The following is a 13,142-nucleotide window of genomic DNA, read 5'->3' on the forward strand; positions in this document are numbered from 1 at the left end:
TGCTGCCATTGCCAATCACCCACTTCAAATTTCTAAAGCTGGTCATAAGCAGATGCCTTCTATCCAGTATTCACGTTCACATTTTACTGTGCCTGCCTGCATACAACATGAGTGCAGAATGAGTTTCTTAACGGAGAGAGACTGAAATCCTCACTTGTACCTCTCACCGTATAGTGATGGCTCGTGCTCCCTCTCCTTACACTGAGCTGCTGGAAGCCGCAGTACTGGAAGGACAGGAGCAGAGTCAAAGTTTTGTTATTGCAGCAAAAGACAAACGGATGACACTACACAAGTGTATGGACGCTGGAATAGTTCTCCACTGGGCATAATGACTTGTCAAGACATCAATGTGGCAGAGACACTGTGATGTTTGTCATCGGATTTGAGCTGTCAGTACTGCAGATATTCTCTAGCAGTATTTTCATCTGAACACTAAGTCTGGGACCCAATTCATTTAACATTGTGATGAAGTATAAAAAGCCATCAGTAAGCAGAGTGTGACTTTTTTTAAACAATACAGTTCCTTCTCAAACAATTACCAGGATGCGGTACGTGCAGTTTGGAGGAGAACTGAGCGTCAGCCTGGGTATTACTACATGTCAGAGCTCCTCCTCTGGAGTCATATCAAGTGACTTTCCTCCTCGAACATATCCTAATGAATTCCACTGAAGCCTGCAGGTAAAAATCCTTCCCCAACCATTTTGCCCTGATTGATAGCTTTAGAGCCTTCCCCACACCGCTTCGGCTGCTTTCCAGAACTTTATTTTTCTCCTTTTTGTAAGTGTCTGCAACAGGAAGCTGCACTCTTTTTTTCCACTGTATGTTTCTCTTAAAACTGACATCCTTGCATTGTAATGAAGGAACCCCTGGGTATTAATGACAAATTAGTCACCAGCTAAAGAATATTTTCTTTTCATTTCTATACCAGGTGGAAGATATTAAAATCTCTAGAGGAATTTCACCTACTTTGCTACAATAAATCATCACACATTTCTTTTAAAGTGACTTAATTTTACTACCTTTAAAACTTCACCACAAATAAAGAACCCCATAATGTGTTAATATAAGACTAAAATAGTCTCGTGAAATTGATCAGGAGACATTATCATAAATAACATATTTAATCATACTGTGAAAATCAATGTAATTCTGCTTTTACATTTCAAGTGTTATAATTTTTAAGATAAGGAATTATTCCCTTCCAAGAAGATAAAAACCCCATGTACCTACCTAGGTAGAAGTATCACCTTCAAAAAGTTAGCAAAAAATCTTTTACCTTCTTTGTTGAATTATCTAACCTAATAGAGAACAAGATTTTAAAAATCTAAAAAAGATACTACACAGTCTGATAACAAAAGGTGAAGAAGTGTTGCACTGGCTAGTCTTTGTTGAAAAACTTGTAAAGTAGAAGCCAAAGTAAAGCAAAAAAGCCCCCCACAATTAGGCAGTTTGCTGGAGTCACAGGCCATTGAAATACAGCAAAACATTCAGTGAAGGCAGAGCTTTGCCTTCTTTCATTTTTTTCTAGAAAGTGGTCAGTAATATTTTAATAGCAATGTCATTAAAAACTTGATACACAAAATGTTAACTTCTCAACTATGCAGTCTGTATCATTTCAGTGGGGTTTTCAACTTTATAAGACAGATAAACTTCTATAGTTTAAATGGCTTTTGATTAAATGGCTTGATATACAATTATGTGCTCTTAATCATCAATTAGGTCGATTTTCCATGTTATAATAGATCCATTAAGTAACCCAGGCAGTGAAAGTTCATTTTACAACTGAAAGTAACACCAGGACCAAGACAGAAATTTAAGAGTCCTGCCCCACCAGCAGAGGGAGGGTGGGAGAGCGTCTTATCAATGAATACAGTACACGAAGTCTACATGCAATTGTTTAATTGTTTCTTCCTCTGTTTGCTGAAGAAAAAGTGAGGAGCAGAAGATCAATTAAAAAGCAGAAATATAAACCCAAAGCATTAAACACTACTAGATATTTAAGATCCCACAGTGCTTCTTACAAGCACAGTGCATCACTCCCCCACTTCTCCCGGGGGAGTTCCAGCTCCAATAATTACTTTCCGTCTGCTCACAAAGTTAAAGTTCAAAACAATATTCATTTTCCACTTCCTGTCCTAAACCAGGGCACAATGCTTCTGTGCATCATTAAGCAACCATCCTGCTCCACCACAGATACAGTTAAACTGCTGTTGTGATTGAATAATCCTGATTTGTGGCAGGGGGGACGGGGGAAGGAGAAGCACTGGGCTTTAAGAAAGCAAACGCCAGGCTCCAACATCAGTGTGTCTGACTTTTAGCAGCATCATCCTTTATTACTTTCAACCCCAAATCAAGCATTTGTCTCCACCCCCTACCCCTACTTTGCAGGGGGGAATAAGTGGTGTTTCAAAACTGATGTAGCCCAGAGGTTTTGCTGCATCTCAAGTATTTTACAGAGGACTCAGTTGGCTTCCTTAGTCCCTCTCCCCATCCATTTCCCCAAATTATATTCATCTGCTGCACTGAACAGGAAGGATGGCTGCCAAACAAACAAAATGAAATCATACAGAACAGGCAGAATACGCCTTCTTTCAAACCACAACTTAAAATTTTCAGGTGCAGACATATTGAAGAGGGCAGTCATTTTAAGGAGAGACAGCAAATGTCTGTCAAAGTTTTCATACAGAAAATATCTTATATTGCCTTGTACAGGGTTACACACATTTACAGCATTGCTGAACGATTACGTATTTTAGGTCAGAGACTTAAGCTTGCCTCTTATTCAGATAGAATTGAATTTCGTTAGAAACAAGATTCCTCTAAAGTAGATATTTACACAACAGGCTACCGAGACTAAACAGAATGAGGATCTTGATAATAATACTCCAATAAATAAAAACAAAAATTGGTGCCGGCGCTATTTTCCTGCTACACACCTAACTCCACCAACATACGGAAGAATATTAGGTCAGAGGAGACATACACCAAGCACTAAGTCATATCATTGCAAAGTGCAGGAGGTTACATCCACTGTTACCACAGGGGCTGTGATACCTCCCTCTCAGGGACCTGAACTGGCTTCCCACCTGATTTGGATTTCTTGACTTTTGCTAACTGCTGCTCAAAACCTTTGCTGAGTTGCAAATAAAGTCTATGAGCATGGATAGCACAGAAAGACAGCAATTCCTGCTCCCATTCTGTAATGCTCAGGCACTGAAGAAGTCAGCTGGACTTGCACTGACAGTGACAGTGGTTACAGTGTGATTTATTTTTTTTCTTAAGTTTTCTTAAAAATGCATTTGTGCAACAAGTACAGAAGATTTGAAACTGTTCCCTCCCAAAAAGGGGCCAATCTTTACTTGAGTGAAATGATTAGGAACTGCAGTGGCAGCAGGACTGTATCTAATATATTTACCCACAGTTAAGCACAACAAAGCAGAAAATGTATTTTGCTACAAAGCATTAAGACATTGTGCCTAACTGTATCTCAGCGGACAGGACCAGCATCAATGTAGCACTTGCCAAACCTAAGCTAGCAAAACCATGCTTCTATAAATTCGAAAAGTAAAGTTAGCTTATTAAAAAACCGAAAATTTGGACACAGCAAATATAACATTCAAATATTTTACTTACAAAAGTGTCATGTTTCATTAAAAATGGTGCTTTTTAGTTTGTTAAAGGGTGGAAAAAGTCTCAAAGAAAAAGTATTGCTCAATTCTAAACAAAATTTAGTTGTTTCAACCACAGAAATGGGAAAAAAATAATAAATTTGCATAGTTTACAAAACTGAAGTACACACTGTCAACATTTGCTGAAAGTACAGTATTTTGTAAATACATTGACTTGACTTACAATCAAAGAATTGTCAAATAGTTACAATTACAGTCAAAAGACAATAATTTAGCACAGAAGAGCAGTCACAAGGGGAATCAAAACCGGTGATACAGATCTGTATTCAAAACTGATCAAAGCTATTTCAAAGTAGCTGTAGGACAATTACATGGCAAAAAGATGAATCAAATATGTCATCAAAAGGCACAATTTGCAATAGATGCAAAATTTGCCCTTAAGACAACTGATGAGCTTCTCTGTGTAGCGCACAAGCTAAGTTGTAAATAACTGGGGCCCCCAGATTGCTTTGCTTACTCAACCTATTTAAAAAACAAAAAAAAATTTCAGATGCCTGCCCCACTTTCCCCTCACTGTTTCTTGTGGGTGCCTGAGTAATCCTAGAGGCATTTCCAGTTTTTAAGGCATTTGCTGAGTTTAAGAAATTTTCCCCACGTCCCCTTGCCTTTGTTTGGAAGCACCAGGCTTTCCTCCTCTGGTTGAGCTTCTCTGTGAAGTCTGCCCTTTCCAGCACAGGGAGAGGCATCAACTATCTCTGGGTTAACTAGTTACTATCTGGGCCGACAAATATTAAATAATTCTTTTTATTTAGGATTTTTATTTATGTATTTAGCTGGACTGCTTTCCTTCTCAAAAGCAGGGACAGCAAACACGAATTTCTGCATCACGAGACAGAATGCCTAGAGTTAGGCACCAAGCAGCATAAAATTACCCATTTTCTTAAACCTTTATGCACATCTAAGAAGGGGCAATTAAATATGGACTTCTTTTATTACTGCAACCCAGAAAAGTAGGACCCCACTGCCAGGAACAGGCAAGCACAGAGAAACCTTGTCTGCAGAGTGACTTGGCTCTGGCTGCGTTTGCAGTCTGTAGCACTGGTTTATTTAAAAACATTCCCAAAGAAGTCTATTATTATTGAAATAATAATTCGGGGAAATGGAGGTCCTGACTTAAGTGGTGTTGCAGCAAAGGCAAGTTGAGGTTCTACCGTGCATCAATTTCCTCTCCAAAAAGCAGAGGGGAGATGAATGACACCGGCATTTCAAGCAGCATTCGCGCAAAGACACGGCCGTGAAGAAATCTCAGGTTTGTAACCAAATACTTTAAACCTTCATTTCCTTAAGAGGAAACCAGCTGGGAATATGTTAGAAATAAGCTATCATCAAGGAAGTTTCTAACATCTGAAAAACAAACTTCAATCAATTTCTACCGGTCTCTGTCCATCAGTAACAAACCCTTCACCTGCTTTTCAAATTGCCGAGGCTCAAATCCTATCCAGGCTCTCCCGGCCTCAATCCTATTTTCACTCTTTGTATTCAAGCCTGGCAGTAACAACAAAAACCAAAAAAACAAAACCAAAAACAAAACAAACCCACCCCAAAAAAGTCTTTCAAACAACAAAATCCCACACCCCAACGAAACACGCAGTCTGCCTCTACAAAAAAATGTCAGTCAACAAATAGGCACAAATTTCACAATGGCTGAGGTCATTCTCTTTAAGTCATTAGGGTTTGTGGGTGAGTTTTCCTGGTGGTTTTAACATTGGTTTCTGTGATTGCAGTTATGCTTATTTATGCATTTAAGGCGTATGATCTAATACACTTAGGTTTAACTACTTCATTCTTTTGACATTCTTTCCAAATTATAAAAAGGATTCTTGGTGTTTTCACTGCCTTGGTAAAGAAACAAAATTGCTGTCCACATAATTTCTTAAAAATACAGAACAGACTAAGTACTTGTTGAAAATAATTCAAAGAAAAAAACCCTACACCAGACATTCCCCCCCAACATAACACTTACTTTCCTTCTCTCTTTAGCCTTCTGAGGGAAGCTACTATTTTTTGAAAATAGCTGTTTTGCTGGCTTCTTTAAAACAATATCCAGGCCTTCATTTTACTTCAGTTACAACTTATAATCAACACAGAAGTTCAGTTTGTTTTTTTTTAAATCCCTTCTATTTTTACTGTTATGCTTTTAAAAAACTGCATATTTACAGTATGCTTCATTCACATTGCATCTTCCACAGCCACTTTGATCTCTACAATAATACTTTATTCAATGCCTTTTGGTTATTATCTACTGGGGGTCCTTGCTAGACAAAAATCATATAAGTCAGTTCTTTATTTCTTTCTATCAGAAATGTAAATTATCTTCACCCTCCCAGGCAAAAAAAAAAAAGCCCGAACAGCTCCCACCAAGTAAATCAGGCTGGAGAAATTCACGAACTTGTCTGAAACATTCAGAAACATTTGCAAGAAGCTCAAATGCAAAAAAAAAAAAAAGTAAAAAAAAGTTGTGTATACATGTGCGTGCACAGATCTCTCCCTCAATACTATGTGCAGTGCATGGCTATTGGCTTGTATACATAAATTATATTAAAAACATTTTAAGTAACCTTTTCAAACTTGAGGCCATAGTTACTTCTATACAAGGTATTTCCAACATCCCCAATACAGTTTCATATATCCAAGCATATTTCTGGTCACCAGGAGGAAGAGCGGACAGCACCCCGCCAGCTCTGTCGAGACAGAAGGGCCCGCTCCTGCCTGGTCCCCTGCCGACAGCGCAGCCACCTCTCCTCGAGCCTCAGCTCAGCATCACCCCAGGTACAGCTGTGGCCCAATCACACCAACAAAACGTTATCCACTGGCACATGAAACTTCAAACTTCCCAAGCCATCATACACCCATCTCCCAGGTTCTGTAAAACACCTCGATTTATAGCCATGCACTTTGCGGGCACCACAAAACATGCTGGGCTCCCTTCTCCCCGCTGCTCCTCCCTTTCCAAGCAACTTTTTCTATTTGAACCCCAACTAAAACAACCCTCCACAAACTACAACAAACCTTCCTTAGAACTCCCCATAAACCTTACTGTAACCCCGCAGCAGACTCCTGGCTTTTCAGAGCCTCCGTACATAAACACGACAGAAAATACCTTAGCATAGCACTAACGGTATTTCCCGGACCCAGCAGAGGTGACAAACAGAGGGAGAGCAAAGCCAAGATGCCATCTCAACTTCAGGCAAACAACCTCTTCTGACCTCTGGCAGCTCCCACACACTATTAAACAAAAAGTATTCTCTCCATGTTAATGAACCATGTACAATCTAACAGATAATGCTGATGTTAAATAAACATGTTTATATGTGACTCCTAATGCTATGACTTTAGCAGCTGCAGACAAATAATTTTAAATGGGAAGGATTATGCCCACATATATTTTACACACCTTTGAAATATCTCAAATACATAATTAAAGCCCAAGTACAAAGACTGAGTGAAAAGAGGTTTGACTATTTTTAATTAAATATTCACCCTGTGACACACTTACTGGAACCATCTATGCAGTGACCATTATTTTGGATCCAATTTTCCTCTCACACCTCTTGCAGCTGTAATTCAAGGGCAACGGAACAGCTTGCCGAAGAAGGGAACTGGATCAGGTTTTGTATGCAGTGATCCAAAAACATTTTGCACGATGACTGCAGAGTCCTAAATCATTATTCCTGCTTTCTCTTCCCTCCTGCCTCAACACTCTGGTAGCACCAGATCTACCAGGCAACACCTCCAGGCCCCAAATGACCCTACTGAGATGAGCAATTATTTGCATCCTAATTGAAGGGCTTATCCTCACCTGATTAAAACAAGGTGTTTGTTAAACATCATTACTTGAGTTAAGATCTGCAAATAAAGATGAAGTATTGTTTTAGAGAATTAGAATGAACAATTGTTTTCCGATGAGACCTCTTAGCAGTCCCAACTTGGATGGTCTTCCTGGCTTTTCAGTAGGGAAGGGAATAGATTTGCCGAGTTCTCTCTGTTCATATCAAAGTGATTATGCCAAGAGGTCTGAATAGCTGATTTTTTTTTAAGCAGATATAAACTACCAAAAAAAAAAATATCAAAATCTTCTACTTTTTACTAAATTAAGCCACTGAAAAAGAACGTACCTAAAAGCTGATTGGCTTTACTTTGTATGTGCTATTGTTTAGAGCCCTGAACATATTTTTTGTTCCTTCTTGGTATAACTATTTTTCTTCCTTGTGTAGCAGAATATTAAATTTAATGAAAAGAATGTGATTGTTAGTCCAGAAGACTACATCATGTACTAATCAAGTCTATATGCTATTGCTGCAAGTAACACACATGCATGTGGTAAATATACATTGAAAATGGCAGTACAAGATTTTCCTACTTGATCCACCAAATGATGCCTCCACTTAGGGCATACATTTAAAATCTTCATATTACAACTGCAGCATTCCATGCTTTATGGAAAGGATCTGAATTTGCAACTTCCTTTAACAGTCTGTCCCTAATAAAAGTGACCCCAGCCAGGCAAAATTAATTCAAAAATATTTTCTTAGCATTCTAAGAACTCCTGCTAGTTTTCACAAAATTTTAAAAGCATTTTTCACTGCACAAGTAATCTTAACAATCATTTCCACAGATTAAGTCTAACAACCTGTGAATTTATTGCAGAAGGAATTTACTGCAAGGAATTAATTAGTCTTCAGCACTGTTTTTGCTTGTTCTCCAGTTGAAGACACCTTAAAACCATCTGGTTACTGCAAAATCTGGCACAGAAGAAACAAATTTTACTGAAGAGAATTACAGCTGATTTCAGAATAGCTGTTTTACTACTACACATCATAAATAACAGTCGGGAAGACAGGAGAAAATTACTAACTTCTTTAATTGTTTTCTTTGTCAGCAGTGTGTACATATACATACTGACATACAAATACAGCCACGCTGACTTCAGTACAGTGCCTTACATGCCTGAAGTTAAACATGCAACTAATTTTTACAGGATTAATAGTTAAATCATTATGTTTTCAGAAAAATCTAGCATATCAATCAGCTAAGCACAATACCACAGCAACACACAAGACTCTTTCAGTGATATTCCAAGATCAAGTTCTTCATATGAATACGTGAGTTTAATTCCTTTGTATAACCAAGGCGTATCCGCACACATCGTGTAGTTGAATATGGGACTTATTGTTGGAGGGGGAATTATCAACAACATTTTTATTTCTCCCTAATGAAGGTTTTCTAATGAAATTTAAGACTGCCAAGGTTGTATTTGAAACAGGAGCCCATTTCAAACATTTCAACCAAATAATGGTGATAAGATTAGTGAGTCATGGGAATCGAGTCTCTACACAGTATTTTAAAAGAAAAGGAGCCGAGGGGAGCGGGCTAAACAAAGCAAAGCAAATCGATGAGCCTAAAACCAAAAAAGCACACTGCCTGATATTTAGCCAAATGTTTTGACCTGTTGGTGGGGGAGTAGAAGAGGCATGAGAATTGCATGGACAATCTGACTCAACAACTTCACAATTTAATTTTGCATCACACGTTTAAGATTTTTTTTTCTTTCATTAAGAGATATAAGTTAGAATAATTGAATCAAGTTATCAGCTGCTGTGCTATTCCAAGTGCATTTTCAAAACATGCTTAAAAAGTTTCTGGAATGCTTCCAAAGCTGCGAGCACTGATTATTTTCAGGGCATTTGTACTGCAAGTCTTTCCTACTTGGATGTGTAACATTTGAGGCCACATGATGCTTTGAATTTCAAAGCAGAAATAAAAATTCAGCTTTAAGAACAGAAATGGTTTATTCATGTCAATAAGGACGAGGAGAAAGAGTTTATGCCGCATATAGCAACAAGTAATACAAACCAGCGCAACACTACACGTATGAAAATCTACAAAACATTAGTTTAGACACAGAACAACCAGTTTAAATATATGCCATCTTTTGTGGACCAGACCACCCTAACACACACAGCCATAGTCAGCGGAAAGAATTCAGACATGCTTTCTCAATATATTGGGGGAGGACCCCTTCTCTGGACGGCATTGCGGAGATAAAGAAATCCTCAGTAAACTAGTAAAGTCCACGAGAAAGATTAAACAATAAACCATTCCTGCCACTGCCTTTCACGGCATGAAGAGATGTGTGAATGTGGTACCACGCTGAACAAAGTTTCTGTTAATATTTGATGTAGACCAATAAACTGTTATACGTTAACCGTACGTATTTTAACAATTACAGTTTTATACAAAAGAATATATCATTTGCCTAGCTGAAAAACTGTAGCTGTACACCGAATTTCCTTTAGAGGCCATTCACTGGAGTCAAACAGAATTGAACACTTTCAAAAAAGTTCACTTAAACTGCATAAACCACAGCACAAGTTTCCCTCATAGAAGCAACGGAGAAGAAGAGCGTTAAGTCGTTTTATTTAAACGCACGCTCCAGTTTTCAAAGTAATTCCTTAACGAAGCCAGTTTTCAGGTGAAAATCAAACGTGAAGCATCAGTTACTACCTCTGTTAGCTCCCGGTCGCAACTCCGCACGCAGGACCCCAACGCGCTGCGCACGGAGCAGCTCCGCGCCCGCGGAGGGCGGCTCTCCGCGCTCCCCCGGTGGGCTCCGCGGTGAGCGCCTCGCTCCGCGCCCCGCTCCGCGCCCTGCCCCGCTTCGCACTGCCCCGCTCCGCACTGCCCGGCGCGCAGCCCGCGGAGGCGGCTCCACGCTCCGTAGCGGCCGCGGACACGCACAGCCCCGCTCGCCGCCCCACTGCCGCCGGGCCCCTCCGCGGGCGCGGGGAGAAGCCGCTCCGCGGCCGTCCCCCCCTGCCCCTACTCACCGGTGGTGCAGCGCGGAGCCGCAGCGCTGCGGAGTGTGCGCGCCCGCTGCGGGCGCAGTGAGCATGTGCGAGGCAGGCGCGCATGCCTGCGGAAGGGAGCGGAGCGGGGCGGTGGCTCCGCACTCCGCGCTGCGCCCACCCCCCGTCCCCGCCGCGCCTCCCGCCGCAGCCCGCGGGGTGCGGAGCGCTGCGCCCCGGCCGCGTCGCTGGCAGCCGCACGGCGAGGGACGGCGCCGGCGATTTTCAGCCGCTTCATCTGACCTGTTGCTTCCCCAGGAGCGAGGCCGGAACGCGTGGCCCCTCCGCCCCCGCCCCCCGGCAGCCTGTCACCGGGGCCGCCGGCCCCTCGCGGCACCGCGGGGCTCTCCCGGCGCTGGCCGCCGTCGGGGTGGCCGCTCCGCGCCCGCACCTACCGCACGCGTGGGGCCGCGGCGTGTCGCAGCGCGCTCCCCCGGCGCCGGCCTGGGCTGCGCTGCCCGCGGCGCGGTGCCGGCCCGGCGGGGCGGAGGAGGAGCCTCCCGCGGCTCCCGCACGCCGCGGGGCCCGGCCGGAGCGCGGGGACGCCCTGGCAGCCCCTCCGCTATTGTCACCAGCCTGCCCCGCCACCCACCGCCGCTGCCCCAGCAGGAGGGAGCGCTGGCCCGGGCGCTTGCCCCGCGGTCCCTAACAAAGTGCCACCGACAGCAGGTACCGCTAGCGCGCGGTTTGGCTTCGGCCGCGACAGTTGCTGTACCGGTGCTGTATTGGTACGCTGAGCTGCGAGTTTTTAAAAGAGTTCCGTGGTGTAAAGCTTGGACGCTTGAATACCACGTGAACAACCACCTTATCTCTAGGCTCCGCTTCCCTGAAAATAACCGTTCTCACTACAGTCCTTGTGTTACTGATCTCTAGTGACAAATTATAAAAGAAGGGCTTTTGTGGACGTCTGGTTTTCTTATGCACGCTGTGCCACAGAGCTGCAGGTCCTGCAGAAAGCGCCAAGCCACCTCTCTGCCCTCAGAGCGCAGAGAGCATCGTGCAGCTCCTGGCTCCCCACAGGGTGAAAGCCCCCTGGGTGATGTGGCTTCTGGCTCTGATCTCAAGGGAGCCAGACTGGAGCTGTGGCCATGCAGAGGTGCTGCCGCATCTCCCGTGTCAGCACGGAATCAGAGGCAGTCTCTGTTAGGTGCACCTGGAGGGGGACTTCTGCCCCTGCCTGATGTGGTGGGTGCCTCTGTCAGGTGCGTCATCTGCTACTTTGCACATCCTCGAGAGGGGCAACAGGCACCTTCGGAGGGCTTATGCTGGGGAGACAGGGCTGGGGCCTCCCGCCGCGTGCACCCTCCACGCGTCCCCTCATACTGTACACCAATGCTCATGGCTTCACTTTGCCCATGCTGGCTCATCCCCACGCACGGCACACATCCCGCACGGCTGTCCCTTCCCACCGGCATACCTGCTCGCTGGGGATGCAGCCGGGCCACAGCGGCACTGGGGCGTTTCATTTCCACACCCGCTCTTCCTCTTTATGCCCCCCTTCTCCCCAGCCTGAGGCAGACTGCAGCTCTCCAGTTCTGTCTCTCCAGCACTGGGGAGGCGTCGGAGGAGACCTGCAAGTCCTCGCCCCGACGGCTTTTATTACACCTAGCCCTTTCCTCAGGAAGGAGATATCCCATGAACCGCAGTGGAAAAGCCAAAGGAGCACAAAGGGTGTTGAGTTCAGGGTTTGAACAAGCTGCAGCCCACTCATGGATTTAACTCAAAATTTTGACAATGGAACAAAAACATCATTGCAACGAGACAGCTGTTTTTACTATCAAAATCTCTCAGATCAGTTTGACTGCAAAGTGTGTTCCTACAATCCAAAGGAGACAAAGCTCCCAGCATCAGTTCGGAGCTGGCAGGCTTCCTAGCATGAGCTACCTCCCGCCGGCCTTGAAAAACCGAAGCTCTTTCAGTTGTTATTCCCCATCAGTTCTCAGCACTAACCCACTGATTTCCCCATGGATTATCTGCAGTTCTGAGTTTACACCGCTCTCACATTAAACTCGGAGAGATGGCTGGTTTGGGGGGCTTCCTTGCTGCTGTTCTTGCCTGTAATTGTGGTTCTGGTGAGGAGTCTCCGAAGTACAAGAAAGCCTTTAGGTCAATCTTGGGAAAAAAAAAAATCAATCTTTTCCTTCCCCCCCTGCCCCTCACCCTGCCCAAAAGCCTGATTGCCACATTAGCTGCTTTTGGAGCTGGTCTTAACAAGTTCGTATATATACTAATCATCAAAAAATGCCTTACATGCAAAATTCACTCGACCCCTGATTTCACAACATATTTGAATATATGCTTAGTTTTATGCATGTGAATAGTCCTACAATGATCAATACAATTATTTACTTAAGTGCTTAAAGCCAGGCAGGTATTTAAGAATTAGTATTGTTTGTGGTAATGCCACAGGGAGCCAGTCAGAGACCAGGACCTCATTGTTTGCACAGCACCCTGCACACAAAAAGACACTCCTTGTCCCTTTCAGTATAAGTAATTTTTGTAAGTTGTGAATTGGTGCCAGAAACACCTTTCTTGAGCTGGTGGGTAAACATTATTTGTCTACTCTAATATCCTTTTTATACACTAAAAACATTGTATGCAATACTTG

The 13,142-nt window shown here is 43.3% G+C and overlaps 1 protein-coding gene across 7 annotated transcripts in view; it reads right to left on the reverse strand.

Moving 5' to 3' along the window:
* EYA2 (EYA transcriptional coactivator and phosphatase 2) overlaps positions 1-12,026 on the reverse strand; it is a 101,217-nt gene extending 89,191 nt beyond the window's left edge. For 2 of the 7 annotated variants that reach the window (XM_055814375.1, XM_055814371.1), the window contains exon 1: positions 10,930-11,032. Coding sequence is in view for 3 of the 7 variants with exons in the window: in XM_055814370.1 (XP_055670345.1) it covers positions 10,517-10,581 (65 nt within the window). In the remaining 4 variants the exon portion in view is untranslated. Of the gene's footprint in view, positions 1-10,516; positions 10,639-10,777; positions 10,800-10,929; positions 11,033-11,951 lie in introns of those variants that run through there. The other 5 variants (XM_055814372.1, XM_055814373.1, XM_055814370.1 and 2 more) reach the window with 5 other exon arrangements.
* Positions 12,027-13,142: the final 1,116 nt, after the last annotated feature.

Source organism: Falco peregrinus, chromosome 9, assembly GCF_023634155.1.
Source record: "Falco peregrinus isolate bFalPer1 chromosome 9, bFalPer1.pri, whole genome shotgun sequence".
NCBI lineage: Eukaryota > Metazoa > Chordata > Aves > Falconiformes > Falconidae > Falco > Falco peregrinus.